Consider the following 15,686-nt stretch of genomic DNA (forward strand, 5'->3'; position numbering starts at 1 on the left):
CTTGGGGATAACTTGGATTCTTCCAGAAGCTTCTTGAATTCTTCCTTGGCCAACAGCAACTTGTTCTTCTTCTCTTTGTACTCCTCCCTGATCCGGGTCTTGACAAACTGCTCAAAAATCTGGCCAAGGAAGGGACACAAGACAAGGAGTTACTGACAAAGCCTTTGGGGTGCTCCTGCCTCACCAAAGAGCTGCAACCCCAGCGCCTGCAGTCCTCACCTGCCCTCCCCACGTGTCCAGGAGGTGTTTTCATTCCATCACCTCCAAGGCACGACAGGGTCTGTGTCCTGCCTGTAATTGGGTATTTAATTAAAGGGTAACACTGTTTATATTAGCCCCAGAATCCCAGAATCCCAGAATCCCAGAATCCCAGACTGGTTTGGGTTGGAAGAACCTTAAAGCCCACCCAGTCCCACCCCTGCCATGGCCCATGGGCCCAGGCTGCTCCAAGGCTGATAAAACGATTCCATGATTCCAAGAAATGTGTCTTGATTGACTCATCATGGTCCAGGTGTTGTCCTTGCTCATTCCCTGACATAAATCCCAAACTCCCTGCTCAGGCTCTTTAGCAGCACTTTCCATCCTGGCAGCTCCTCATACATTTTCATTCCTGTATTTCCTTGTTATTTCATTTCACTTTTTTTTTTCCTTAGGAAGGAAAATATTGGAAAGGGAGTAAATGAAGATGTATGTGCCCAGTCCTCTGGTAAATACCTACAGGAAGCTCTCTGGAGAACCACGGGACAATATGGAATAAGTCCATTTTTCATCCTGTTTATTTAAAAAATGGACAATTCTGTATTCAAAATTATTCCTTCTGCAGGATGACAAAAGACTTTTAAGGGAGAGAAATAACCACAGAACAGCAGTGTTCACTGCAAGATCCCTGCATCTCCCCTGAATTTTGTAGCCTCATCTGCAGACTTTGGGATCCCTGGTGAAAATTAATGCCCAAATTATCCAGGCAGCACAACTCCACATCCCTTTATCCCCAGATAAACCCAAGCCTTGCACAGAGCCCTCAGCCAGGCCCCAGTGCTCTGTCCAGTGGGGTCTGTTACTGCAAACCTCAGCCCTAAATCCTGCCAGACTCCTGGAAAATGTCCTGAACAATGAAAATTAAGCAGTGTCTCTACAATATTCCAGTAATTCGGGGTAGAACCGTTGCCTTGAGGCCATGTCCCTCCCTACTGCCAGGTTTCCCAGGCTCAGGAGTTGCTCCTGCATCCCAAAGGACGGGAGCCTGTCCCTGTGTTCCAACCTCCTTGTAGCACTTGCTTGTCCAAGGAGACAGCACTGGGAATCCCAGGATAGCCCGAGTGGGAAGGGACCCACAGGGATCCTGGAGCCCAACTCCCAGACACCCCAAAATCCCACCCTGTGCCTGCTGAGCATCACTCCCACTGGCCAGAGCCAAACCTATGGGTGTCCCCAGGGAGTCCTGATTTTATGGAATTCTTTCATCCTCCCAAAACAACTGCTCCGGGATCCTGGGCAGTGTGGGAGGTGTTTGTGAATCAGAGATTTAGAAGAAACACAAAGATTTTAGTTATAGGCTAGCTGTGTTGAGATTAGTTGGAATAGGAAAGAACTTGGGCCCAGGGAGAGTTAATTAAAATAGTTAGGAGAGCTGGACCTGAAACGGGTTTTAAGATGTTAGTAACTGATTGCCAAATAACTGATGCTCTGTCATTTGCATGTTTGCTTAGCTGTGCTTAGAACGAGGAACAGAAACTTTGATAAGTTGGTGTAGGGAACAAGGACAATTACCAATTTCCTCCCTTGGTGGGAACCCGTTCAAAAGTCATGCAAAAAGAAACTTAGAGGTCACTAAAGTAATTAGGATTGTTAAAGCTCAGAAAGGCAAAAAGGTCAAAATGAGGAAGATGAGTTACTTCATCTTTCTTGGGACCACTGACCCAATTCAAGACCACCGACTCCATTCAGGACACACACTGTGCATGCTTAATGACATTTAAGCTCATTTCCATACAAAGTGGAGAATGGGAGGTGTTAATGTTATGAATATGCATTTGTATTTTGGATATTCATGATATTTAGAAATAAAAGGTATCATGTTTGCTTGGATCGGGGCCCTGCGTCTTAGGGAGCCATCCCACGCAGTGCCTGGTGCCAAATAAACATTCCCTTTCTAACTCTAAACTGTTAGAGAGCTTTTGTCTGTCTCAGCTGGATATCGATATGAGATCGATATTCATATCTTGGTAAAGCATTTGCTGCAGACAGGGCCGGGCTGGGCAGCGCTCGCTCACCTGCTTCCTCTCCTCGGGGTTGAGCAGGAGGTACCGCGGGTCAAACACGATCTTGTGCAGCTCCTTCTCCCACGTGGAGAACGCCGACACCTGGCAGCACAGACAGCGGCGTCACGGAGTTTTAATGAGGGTGGGGAAGGAGCAAATGCTCCGAGGGGAGGCCAGAGAGGAGCTCCGAGAGCTGAGGAACCCTGGGCAGGGCTCTCGGGGCGGCTGAAGGTGAATCTGAATGTCTGTGGCAGGGCTCCAGGAGCAGGAGTGCTTCGCTCCAGGACACCTCAGCGAGGCTCCGGGAGAGGCCCCTCCACATCTGTGGTGGCAGGAATCCGCAGCAGGCAGGGAAATGTTGGTTTGGGGTGCTGTTTGTGCAGCAGAGGCACCGATTCCCACTAAAGGAACGTTCACTCCAGAGCTGGAATTGTGACCCAGCTGAGGCACCTGGGGAAAGCTGGCAGTGAACGTCTGCAAAGCACCACATCCCCACAGCCACTGGGATGGGAACATCACATCCTGCAGGGCTGCTGCCAGCTTCGTGGAGTCATGGAATCGTGGAACGGTTTGGGTTGGAAGGGACCCCACAGACCACCCAGACCTATCCCCTGCCTGGGCAGGGACAATTCCCACTATTTCAGAGGCTTCTACAGCATGTCTGGTAATTTGCTGGCTACAGAAAAATCTGAAGGAAATAAAATATTCTAATTACTCCATCTAATTACAAAAGAGTGAATTCACTAGAAAAACAAGGATGTGAAGTATAATTAAACAGAGTAATTAACACTCCAGCAGGAAAGCTCTGATGAAGCAAAGTTGACTTTAAGTGGACTCGTTTTCCTCTCAGAGTGGTTTGAGATTGGAAAATCCAAAGCTCTGGCTGCCTCTGGGGATTTGAGGCCATGTCCCCCCAACATCCCCTTCCCACAGCCTGAGGTCCCCTCCTGGTGCCCTCTTTGTCCTGAGCTCTGGAGTCCCCAGCACCAGGAATCCTCTTTTCCTGGTATCTTTCACACTCTCCTGGACATCAGTTTTGTTCCCACACCCCAACTCTGAGCTCCAAGCTAATTAAGCTCAGACTAATTCATCACATAACCGTTTCAGCTGATGATTTTGTGTTCAGCAATTATTACATTGCACATTTGGCAGACATCACCTAAAATAACCTGGTATTTCTGATTGAATTCCAGTTACACTTCACACACAAATTCCCCTCTGTCCCCGGGACTGAGAAGGGAAAACCTTGAGAAAAAACACCCCATGGAATCCTTTCAAAAGTCTGGAGAGCAGCCCAGCAGGAAGGAGACTTTCCTGGAAATGCTGGCTTAGAACGTGGATATTTTGATGCTGTGAGGGGAGGGAGCCAGGAAGAACTTTAAATTTTCCTCTTTCTCTTAGAATTGTGTGGAAACTTTGAAACTTCTAGAAGAATATCCAGATTACATTTTGACACAGGAAAACTTGCCCCAGACTTCAGAATAAAGAGTGCCTGTCTCTTGGAGCTGCCCCAAACCCTCATCTCTTTTTAAAATGTTACAATCAATATTCTTCTGTTGACATAATTTCTGTAGGAAGCTGCAGAACTCCACTGGCAAACTCCATCTGCTCCGGGCTCTTTGCAATTCCATCCAGCAACTCCTTGAGAGACAACAGCACGAGGAGGAAAGGGCAGGGGATGGTCATTAAATAATGAGATTAAAGTGGCATTAATGGTCTCCCTGTGCTTCAGCCATGCCAAGCAGCTGCTGCTGAGCTGGACAGTTCAAAAATGCCCAGGGCAAGAGCAAACTAACCTCCTCTCTCCCCATTTTTAAACAACAGCAAAGTCAAACACTGAATTTCCCAAATTTCTTAATTTTAGGAGCAAATCTCACATAGAAACACCTGAGGATGCTGTTCTAGACCATCCCTAATCCTGCCAAATATTGACTTACTGCCCCCGAGTTCAAATCTGCCAGCAAAGTCTGTGCCCAGGGCTCGTTTATGGCCCTTCTGCATTTCTGAAGCACAAATAACAAGATGTATTAATAAAGCAGCTCTGGCATGGAGATAATTTGCTGCTGAAGCTCTAATTATCCCCCTTTAAAGCCTGCTGATTACTGGGATAAATTTCGTAGGCTTTACTGCCTGACAACAGCCACCTTGGGCTGTATTTCCTTACAGGAATGACATTCCCTTTATGGAACACATGTGGCAGCGTGGGGGGAGGCAGAACATCTGCACCCACTGCTCATTTTACACCTCCCTGTCCTCACTGAGCCCAAACCCAGAGCGTTCTCTGTTCCTGCAGCTCAGCACAGCTGGAACCATCTCCAGAACATCCTTTCCCAAAGATTTTTGTAAATATTAATGGCTTTATGCTGCCAGAGGGCAGGGATGGATGTGACACTGGCAAGGAATTGTTCCCTGGGAGGGAGGTGAGGCCCTGGCACAGAAGAAGAAGAAGAGAACTCAGAGAAGCTGCCCCTGGATCCCTGGCAGTGTCCAAGGCCAGGCTGGACATTGGGGCTGGGAGCAGCCTGGGACAGTGGGAGGTGTCCCTGCCCATGGCAGAGGTGGCACTGGATGGGTTTTAAGATCCTTTCCAACCCAAACCATTCATGATTCCATGATTTTGGACAGCCAGTACGTGAAATTGGCTCCCCACTGCTGGAATCACTGGAATTTGTGGTGCCGGACACTCAGGAGCTGCCCAGGACCACTCCTGATGTGTGAGGTGCTGACCAGGACACGTCCTTTGCTCTTTGGGGTTCCTGTGGAGCCCTGGGATGGGCTGTGCCCACAGCCCCGTGCCCTGCTGAGCCACTGCCCGCTGCAAGAGCTGCTGCCTCTGGGTATCCCTGGGCGCGTCTCTGGGAATCCGTCTGGAAAGGGCTCCCAGTTCCCGCGGGTGGCAGCGGGGGAAGCGCCAGCGGCAGCGCCAGCCAGGCCCAGGGCCCGGGGACGGAATCCCCCCCGCCGCCTGCTGACGGGGGCTGGCTGCAGGAGCGCGGTGCGTCCCGGGAAGGGAAGGGCACCGTCCTTACCCCCCTCTCCAGCAGCATGTCCCTGAAGTGCGTGATGCGCTCCTCCAGCGGCGGCGAGCTCCGCGCGGCCGAGCCTCGCTCCCCTCCCTGCCGCGCCTCGGCGCCGCCCGGGCCCGCGGCCTGGCACTCCTCTGTCCTGAGCGGGGCAACACACACGAGAGGCCAGCGGTGGTCACTGGGGCACCGGGCTTGGTCCTTTCAACCCTCCCCGGGCCCTCGCAGAGCCCTCCCCGCGTGGAGTGGAGGCTCCCAGATGGGAAAGGCCCCAGAGCTGCGGCTGGGTACCAAACGTGGGCTGCAGGCAGCTCCTGCTGAGGGAGGAGGGTCACCGGGGCCGTCGCAGGGCTCTGACACCGTAACTCAAGGTGCAGCAAAGCGACAGCTTCATACAGCCCTTGCCAAGGAGGGCAGACTTTAAAGGGCTCTTTTTCTCATGCCAAAGATGACAATAAAGGATTCGATTCTGCACATCTACAATAATCCACCACAAACCCTGTGCCTGCCCACTCGGAAGGACATCCGGAATGGATCTGGGAAGTCTGCACGCCTCAGAATTGCTTTTTCAGTTGTGACTTCAGGAGAACTGAAGCACACGTGGTAATAAAGGTCAGTAACAGCAGCACCTGGGGCTGGTTCTGGGCCTGCAAACCTGGGAGCAGGGAAAAAACTGCTGCACTTCAGTGAGGGAAAGCTTTTATCCAGTGCCTTTGGAGTAACTCCACAGCCTGGCAGCCTTGTCTGTAACCATTGCAAAGGAAGAGTTATCCCGACAAAAATGGGAAACAGAGGTTACAGAGAATCCTGGCTCTGGTGAGGACTGGACACCTGAAAATGGCTCCCATCATTTACCCACACAGAAGAAAATCTGCATTTAAATTGCCCTTCTTTGTACCAACCCTTCTCACCATTAGACAAGAAAACTTCAGAACTTACTTATTTCTCTTAGTTTTGATGCTCAGATCATCGTTTTCATCCCCTGGACAAGAGCTAACACACTTGTCTGCTGAAAAGAAGGAAGTCATTATCAGATTTGAACAAGATAAATGGAAGTACAAATTCCTCAAATTGACTTCTCTTCCCTTGTCTTTGCAGCTCTGGTATTTCCTGGCTTTCACTCCCCCCAGAGGGTTTTAAAAATAACAAGTATTTTATAAAATCCTCGGAATTGCCTTCATCCAAATGAAAGCAACAGCAACAAAGTGACCATTTTCAGTCAGCAAAATTCCTCATTTTTCATTCATGACATGATTGCTTTAAATCTTGTTATTGTTTCACCTGATCCTCTCTCCTCCCTTCCCTTCCCTTCCCTTCAAAACGCAGCTAAAGACATTCCTGCAAGATCATTTCCATGCTGGCACTGAAGGATTCACTGGAGGTGACTCCCAGCAGAGCTTCCCTCCTTCCCCACTTCCTCCTATCAGCCAATCTAAGGCTGCTTTCCCAGGAATTCCAGCAGCACCTGGGGAGATCCAACACCCTCCACACTCCTGAGGCTGCAGAGCAGCTCCAAGGCAGTGTCAGCCCCTGGTCTGACCTGAGCTCAGAGCCTGGATTTCCAGTCACAGACAAGGGGAACAAACACTGAATTCTGAAATGGCTTCTCCTCACCCCTACCAGCGGCAGCTCTCACCAAAGCCCAAGGGACACCAGCAGTCACATCCCTGCAGTGCCTGCACTGAAGGGTCCCCAGCACCTGGGCTGAGAAATATTCATGTGCTGTTTCTAGGGATGGGCTTCAGACTCTTGTCTGAATGCCAAAGGGTCCAAAGTATCTGCAGGAATTCAGTAAATGACATCATCACTGGTTTTCAGTAGGAATTCTACCAACTGTGTCCAGGGCCAGGCTGGACATTGGGGCTTGGAGCAGCCTGGGACAGTGGGAGGTGTCCCTGCCATGGCAGGGCTGGCACCGGGTGGGTTTTGAGGCCCCTCCCAACCCAACCATTCCATGATTTGATGACTCCATAATGTCTGTTTTCTTTCAATTAGCTGGAAAAACTTCCTCAGCCTGAGCACCCAGACAGGCCAGGAGCAGCTGAAGGAAGAGACCAAAGCAGATAAATTGCTCTGGGCCCTGGGAGGAGCTGCTCCTCCCCGCCAGCCCCATGGGATGGCCTGATGGGAACCCATTAGGGAAGAGCCACATCAACCTCCTGGAACAAACACTTGGTGGAGGAGGAGTAACTGATAAATGAGTAATTTTTCATTTGTGCCCAAATTTAAAAAGCACTTGATCCTTCAGCGGAGACAGCCCAGAGCATCCCATGGATAACTTTGCTTGACATCTTTTATTTTCAGATGTTTGATTTGAAAATTCTAATTAAAACTCAGCAGCAGCCACTCAGCTAAATAAATGTGGGAAGCATTGCTGGGCACACTCAGCTCGTTGGTGTTATTTATTTACTGAAGATTACAAGCTCAGAGAAGAGGTAACAAATAATCCCCCTCACCTCAGAGCTGATCTACACTAATTATAACCTGCTCCAGCACTCAGCAACCACAAGGCCCAATTACAGCAAGGAAGATTAAGACTATTTAACAACAATGAAAGTCATGGCCATAAAAAAACAGGAGCATGAATCAAATCTTTGTGGTAGAGATAATAAATAAGAAGGATGGAACACAGCAAAAAATAGATTTCTGAAGTGGCACCTATCAGCCCCGATTTTAGACTCCTCAGTTAATTAATTACAGAGCAGGAACAATGACCCTCAGCTTTGTCTCTGGCCATGCCTTGGCAGGAATTCACTGCGCTTTCAATAGATCCTGCAATAAAAGCTCTGTTTCCACCCTGCAGAATGAATTCCAGCAGGTCGGCTTTGGAGGAATTAGATACACAGCTAAAGTTCTTCCAGCCATGCACAAAAATTGTACAGCAATATATATACAGGCACCTGCTGATGGAAATTCCTAGAGAAAAATGGAATTACAGGCTGTGTGGATAAGGAGGACACAGACAGAGAACCCTCCTTGGAGCTGCTTTTCTCTGACAGAAAAGCTGATAATGGCTCCCTTTTATCTCCCTGCAGGCACGGGGTTGTAATGGTTAACTGGGGGTTTGCAGGGGTTCTTTGGGAGTTTGCAATGCTTCATTGGGGTTTGGAGTGGTTCTTTGGGGTGTGCAGTGGTTCTTTGGGGTTTGCAGTGGTTAATTAGGAGTTTGCAGTGGTTCACTGGGGGTTTACAGCGGTTCACTGGCAGCGGTGCCTGTGGATCACAGCCAGTGCCCAGCCCTGCTGGCCTGAGGGGACAGGCAGGTCCTGCAGCATGCTGCCTGGCAGTGCCACCACCCTGATTCAGTTATGAAACACTGCACTTGCAAACAATGACAAAAGTCTCGCTTCTTTCCCCCTCCACTCTTCTCCCTCACCACTAGAGAATTCCAAGCAGCAGCTGAAGGATGGTGACTGTTCTTTCTCCACCAAAACCAGAATACTGAAGAATTCCAAGCAGCCAGCCAAGGCCAGGAACAATTCCAAAGACTGCCATGACTGATGTCCCCCAGTAAGGGACAGCAGTCCCAGTAAAGCCAGTGTGAAGCCTCAGGAGCACTGACACAGGACAGAGCAGCTCCCAGTAGCAGGGGAGCCTTTGCACCAAGCCTCTCAGTGCCCATTAGAGATTCACTGCTGGGATTTTCCCTCCTCCACAGCTTGGCTGGATGATCATTAGCCATGGAGTGTGTGCTCTGGGAGCAGCTGAGTAATGCACTGCTAATGCATTCCTAATGTACACCCTGACTCGGGCAATAAAACACACTGTGCCTTCTGAGAGGGATTGTATCCATCAAAGATTCATCTCCTAAAGGAAGCCACCTGCTTCTTCACTGCCAGGAAGGAGAAGGCTCAATCCCCAGCTCAGCATTCCAGTGAAAACAAGGATTTTGCAATGCACATCAATTTCCACGCAATCCTCCATCGGGAATCTCCCCGGGACACCCACTCTCATTCCGGGTCTCAAACCTCCACCTCCACACTCAGCTCCAGGTTCCAGGGGCTACTGGAGTTTAGGGAGAGGCCCCCAGTGCCAGGGTTTAGTTACTTGCTGCAGCCTCCAGCTTGCGCTTGTGCGGGGGGTCCTCGAGCAGCCGCTTGATGTCCCCGCGGTGCCTCAGGTCCAGCGGCCGCTCCCACACTGACAGCTGCATGGTGGGGTTGAAGAAGAACACGCGGTCATCTCCAGTCCAGACTACACACCTGCTCCAAGCGATAAACCAGCCTTAGAGCGTGTCCAGCGACAGGAACCGTGCCCGCAGCGGGGGCACTGCAGCCCTGAGTGACGCCCCGGGGACACCGCGGGGACCCCGGCCTGGCCCTGCCCTGCCAGCCCCCCGGCACCCCGGGCAGGGAATGCTGTTCTCACCCACACACGGGCACAGACAGGGCTGAAACAGCCCCAAAAGCAGCAGGTGAAATAGTCTGTCAGGGAAGGGCAACAGGACCAGGTGAGGAGAAGGCCGTGGTGCTCCCAGCAGGAGCAGCCCCAGGGAAGGACATTCCGGGTTCTGGAGCCGTGGCTGAGAGCAGCCAGGGGCAGGAGCTCTGGCTGTGGGGCTGTGTGGCCCTTGCCTCGATGCCACAGGCTGGCAGGTGGCCATGGGAGCCTCACCTGCTGCACTGGTGGGGAGAGGTGCAACCACAGCATCCCTGTGCCATCCCTGTGCCAACCCCATGGCATCCCAACAGCTTCCACATGGCATCCCCACAGCATCCCTGTGCTGTCCCCATGGCATCCCAGCCAGCTCCCACCTGCTCTGACAGGTCCCCCCGCTACTGCAGATCTTTAGGATGATTTTTAGGGCTCTGTTTGGGATCTGCCGAACGTGACCCAGCTCTGCAGCAGCAGCCGCGGTCCCTGGGCTTGGCCAGGGAAATATGCACGGCAGCAGTTCAGCTCCTTGTCCTGACATTCATTTGGAATCAGCCAAAATAATATGAAAATAACTATTGCACCATCCTTAACAGACATTCAAAAACCTGGAGATGTACGTCCCTAAATTTATATGTAAATAAACAAACAGAATTTCCATCTCAGGCTGGCGCTTCCTGAATCCCAATGAGAACTAAACCCACTCTGACTGAGACACACACACTGCTGGGAGGAAAATGCTGCTGTCTCTGAAGCAAAATTACCTAGAAGGAACCAACCTCATAATTACAAGCTCTAATGCTTAATAGTTATTAAAAGCAGGGATCAAAGCTGGGTTTAAAAGGGTCTGGTCCAGGTAAAAGACTGGAAACAGGAAAAGTGCTCCATCACTGCAGGGTACTGTCATAAAATAACCCAACACACCCTGTGTAGGACAGGGAAGATCCCATAAAATTGGCTGCACAAACCCATGGAAGTTTTGGCATCCTTGATTCAGTGACATGCACATGATAAATATCTTTACTAACCTTTCTGACATATTGCCTATGTAACTATGTAATACACAGTACACATCCTATAAATACTACATGAATACTCCACGTCTCTTTTCATGCACAGTGGTGTGGATCACAAACCACTGGGTATCTATCTCACAAGAGAGGTTCTTCCTCGAGTTGGAATGATTTGGAAGAGTTATGGGACTGTGGGAAGCTCTGTTCTCCCAGAAACCCCGACCCAGCAGGCCCTGGAGAACACCAAGGGGGTGGACAGGAACAGTCCCAAACCAAGGCTCCAGAAATACCACAGCTGTTCCAGAAGGAAGGGAAAAATCCAGGCATTTAGGTGAAGAGACAGACTTGGCTGGTAGGGATAGATGGGAGATTGGGAAGGAATTGTTCCCTGGGAGGGTGGGCAGGCCCTGGCACAGGGTGCCCAGAGCAGCTGGGGCTGCCCCTGGATCCCTGGCAGTGCCCAAGGCCAGGCTGGACATTGGGGCTGGGAGCAAAGATCCCATGGATGTCAGCCCCTAAATAGAAACTAATTATTATAGGGGTGAAGGAGACAAAACCTCTCAGGGCAGAAAGTGCAGAAGGGTTTATCTGCTTAGAAATGTCACAAGAGCTTTGGTGACACGACAACAGCTCATGTTGTCACCTGATGGGGAACATGCTCAGGGAACCTGGACCATGAGACACAGCCTGTGTCAGACACAGCCTGCAGCCAACACCAGCTCTGCAAGACAGGCAGAGGCACCCCTGCCACTGGGTGGCAAAGAAAGAACTGGGAGAGAGAGGATCTGGCCCCAAAAAGCAACACCTTTTCTTTTAAATCCTGGTTTTCCTCTCTGCTCAATCCAAGCACCGCCCAAGCTGAGACACAGCGAGGCAGAGCCCAGCCTGCAGATCCCAGGGATCTGGCTGGTGTTCGTGGCTCCCCCCCCCAGTCTCCCTAAGGCCGTGATTAACGAGGAAAAGCTCTGCCAGGCGCTGCACCAGGAACCCAGCGTTGCTGCTGAAGCCCTGGCAGTGTTTTGCCCATGCCCCAGCCCAGGAAGGCACTGTGGGAAGGGGGTGGCACTGGGGAAGGGCTCTGGCACCTCCTCACCATGGGGATCCCGGCACTGGGGTGGACGCCACGGGCTTGTTCCCGTTGGAACCGCTGTCAGCCTCACTCACGAGTTTGAAGGAGTGATCCTGGAGAGACACAGAGAGGGATGAGTTAACAAATAAAGCTGGAGCAGAGAACTGTTCCTGGTGGACAAATCACCCCTCGGCCTGGAGTGGGTCACCTCACGGCCAGAATTCCAGGAGAGGCTTTATGGACAGCCAGCTGCCTCTGGAGCAGCCCAGATAAACGGGAAGGGCTAAAAATGCCTCCCCACTTAGAGCAGTGTAAGTGACAAAGCAGCCAACACCTTCTGTCCACACCAACGGGTCCCTTGGGAGAGTGGCATGAGGGATAACTCCAAGTGTGGCTCTGACCAGGACAGGAACGAGCCTGGGAGCAGCGGGGGCTCCCCAGAGCCCAGGGAGGGCCCTGTGCCAGCTCTGCTCCTTTCCTGCTCCTCTGGGACTGCTCAGGGATATCACCACTGCCAGGGTGACTGATTGTCCCCCAGCTGCACCTCTGTCCCCATTAAACAGCAAAAACATGTTTGAAGCTGCTGCAGAGTCCAGACGAGGCCACAGAGCTGCTCCCAGGGCTGGAGCCCCTCTGGAGCCAGGCTGGGAGAGCTGGGGGGCTCACCTGGAGAGAGGAGAAGGCTCCAGGGAGAGCTCAGGGCATAAAGGGGCTCCAGGAGAGATGCAGAGGGACTGGGGACAAGGGACAGAGGGACAGGACACAGGGAATGGCTTCCCAGTGCCAGAGGGCAGGGCTGGATGGGATATTGGGAAGGAATTGTTCCCTGGCAGGGTGGGCAGGCCCTGGCACAGGGTGCCCAGAGCAGCTGGGGCTGCCCCTGGATCCCTGGCAGTGCCCAAGGCCAGGCTGGACATTGGGGCTGGGAGCAGCCTGGGACAGTGGGAGGTGTCCCTGCCATGGCACGGCTGGCACTGGGTGGGCTTTGGGGTCCCTCCCAACCCAAAACAGTCTGAGATTCCATGGGGAGCAAACCAGCCCTGAGCATCCCTCCCCTGTCCTCTGACAGTGACAGGGCTCCTGCCCAGCTCCAGCCAGGCCAGTCCTGACCCTGACCCGGATTTGTGCAGCTCACAGGTCCCAGGAGGCTCTGGAAGAAGCTCCAGCACAGACCTTGTCACTGTCACTGCCCGTGGGGACACTCTTCCTCTCCGTGTGCAGAATCAGCGTCGGGGGGCAGGAGGCTCTGCTCGATTCCTTGCCACGATCTGTGAGGGGAAAGGAGCTCTTTTAATGTGAAATAAATAAACCCACAACAAGCCAAAACTGGTGAAGAAAACCCAAACTGCTGCCTGTGGCTCTGAGCCTCCTCCTGCCACCTCTTCCTCCTTTATTCGCACACCCCTTGTGCCCGGGATGCATCTCCTCTCCAAACACCACATTTCAGTGGAACCCGTTCCCAGACCTCAGGGAGAGGCTTTTACTGCACTGAGTGTGGTGTCCTGCCTCCCCAGAGCCCCCACGGGACACCCTTGGGCACACGGGCAGAGGTGCCTGGGCAGGGCTGGCTTCATGGTTGGACTCAGGGATCTCAGAGGGTTTTCCCAGCCTAAAGGATTCCCCAATTCTCTGATCCTCTTCCCCCTGGGGACCACGACCCCCAGACATCCTCTTGCTCCCAGCCCCCAGATCCTGCTGTGCTCCAGGTAACCTCTGTGGGAATCCCCAGGGAATGCTGGATTGATTCCCACTGGAAGCAGGGAAAGAACATTTCCCTCTCTGTTACAGACAGCTGTCTCCATCCTGAAATCCTAAACCCTAAACCATCCTGAAATCCCAAACCCTGAAATGTCTGCTGCCTACAAAAACTGTGTGTGGATAACAGAGAGGCCTTGAGGGACAACACAGAAAGGCAAGAAGGCAGCAGGTGGGAGACAGAGACCCAACCATCCCAAAAAAGGAGTTTGCACAGCAAGACATTAACAAAGATGGCATTTTCTTAATTTGGACATCCCTGGCATTGTCCCAGGCCAGGCTGGACACTGGGGCTTGGAGCAGCCTGGGACAGTGGAAGGTGTCCCTGCCCATGGCAGGGGGAAATGGGAGGAGCTTCCAGCCCAAACCAGTCTGGGATTTTGTGGTTCTGTGGGGAAGATTCACCTCTAAATGCTACTCCATTAACTTCAAAATCACTCCAGGTACAGAACAGGCCCCCATTTGACTCTGCTTCCCTTGAATATCTCAGAATAATAAAACATTAAATCCATGGCATTTTGCTCAGAAGATGACTTCTCCCTTTTTATGGGGAGCAAAAAAGAAGATTTACAAACCAGAGCCATTAATTTCCACATTAAAGGAGCCAGGAGCAGGGAGCCGCTGATGCACATCAAAAGGGGCTCTAAATTCATCTTCCTTCCCTGGATATCTGGTAATTGGGAATCAAAGCTTTTTGGGCACTTTGGTCCTTGAACACAGGGAAGTCACACTCAGTGTCAGTGCCCACCTTGGCCTCCCCCTGCCTGGCCCCTGGGAAGGGAAGGACAGCACTCAGCAAGGCCTGGCACAGAGGGGTGGCACAGGGCCACTGCCAGGGCCAGCCCCGGGACCAGCACCTGCAGAGGCCACAGGCAATGGCCAGAGGTGATGTTGGTACTTTTATAGTCGTCACTGGTTGCTGGTTTGAGAAGCAGCCAAGATATTCCATCCACATGCAGGCACAGGCACACAGGCATGAGGAACAGGAAAACATTCCCTGGCTTTGGAAGCATTAATACAAACCATGGAATCCCAGAAGGGTTTGGGTGGGAAGGGACCCCACAGCCCATCCCGTGCCACCCCTGCCATGGCAGGGACACCTCCCACTGTCCCAGGCTGCTCCCAGCCCCAATGTCCAGCCTGGCCTTGGGCACTGCCAGGGATCCAGGGGCAGCCCCAGCTGCTCTGGGCACCCTGTGCCAGGGCCTGCCCACCCTCCCAGCCAATAATACACAGATGTAAACTGCCAGATTTAAACTGAAATAGGAGGAGACCCCAAAGCACAGTCCAGGAGCTCTGGACTGTGCAAAGGAGGGTTCAGCACAAGGTAATTGCCTTGGTCATTTATTAATGAAGATGAGATTGAGGCTCAGGGTGGGGAGGTGCTGGTGTGGGCACAGAGCCACTCTGCCCCTGAACCTCCCACAGCTCCAGAGGGAGACAGACACTGAGCTGCAGCACCCGAGGCAGTCTCTGATCCCTCCTGAAAGCTCCTCTCCTTTCTCCTCCTGTGAAAGCTCCCTCCCAGCACCCTCCCAGCAAAGCCAAGGCCCCAGGGAGACCCTTGGGTGCTGCAGCCCTCGCTGCACCCGTGGGTGAGCTCCTGCAGCAGGCAGCTCCCTGGGCATTCCCATGTGGAACACACTGCTGCAGCATTTTGGGCAGTCAGCACCTATAAAAGAAGATGGGAATAAAAAAAGCCCAAACAAATAAAATAAAATAACAAAGGAAACTCCTGAAAGCCCCTGTGCATAGCAGGAGCCATTTAGTTTTACACCTGCAGTTGAACACTGAGTGCTCTCCCTGAATACAACGTAAAGAGGAAAATAATCCAAGGTTGTTTCTCCTTCCCCAGGCTCAGGAATTCCCAGTGAGGCCAGGGCAGGAGCTCCCGGCCCTGGAGTGGGGCTGGCTGTGCCACGGGGCCGTGGAGCCCCAGGGGAGACCTCCCCTCCTCTGCCCACGCTGGGCAGGACCAACACGAGGCGTTCACTGGGGCACACCTTCACCCAGATTTACTCTTTGCTCATTAATTAACCTTTTCCCCCCTCTTAAGTGCACAATGAAGCTGCAGCCCAACAGTGAAGCCACCACGACACATTCCCAACCCCTTTTTTTGCCCCCAAACTCAGCAGCTCAATCAGCACTGGTGAGTTCCTGCTCGGCTGCTGGAGGATGAGTGGGAGATGGA

General features: G+C 52.2%; 1 protein-coding gene across 1 annotated transcript in view; it reads right to left on the reverse strand.

Moving 5' to 3' along the window:
- The window catches only part of TCERG1L (transcription elongation regulator 1 like), a 50,140-nt gene that overhangs the window by 2,395 nt on the left and 32,059 nt on the right, over nt 1-15,686 (reverse strand). Inside the window, 7 exon segments of the mRNA XM_069020295.1 lie at nt 1-119; nt 2,274-2,363; nt 5,291-5,426; nt 6,224-6,293; nt 9,332-9,486; nt 11,765-11,853; nt 12,914-13,008. Of these exon segments, the coding sequence (XP_068876396.1) occupies nt 1-119; nt 2,274-2,363; nt 5,291-5,426; nt 6,224-6,293; nt 9,332-9,486; nt 11,765-11,853; nt 12,914-13,008 (754 nt within the window).

The sequence above is a fragment of the Aphelocoma coerulescens genome, chromosome 6 (genome assembly GCF_041296385.1).
Source record: "Aphelocoma coerulescens isolate FSJ_1873_10779 chromosome 6, UR_Acoe_1.0, whole genome shotgun sequence".
Taxonomy (NCBI): domain Eukaryota; kingdom Metazoa; phylum Chordata; class Aves; order Passeriformes; family Corvidae; genus Aphelocoma; species Aphelocoma coerulescens.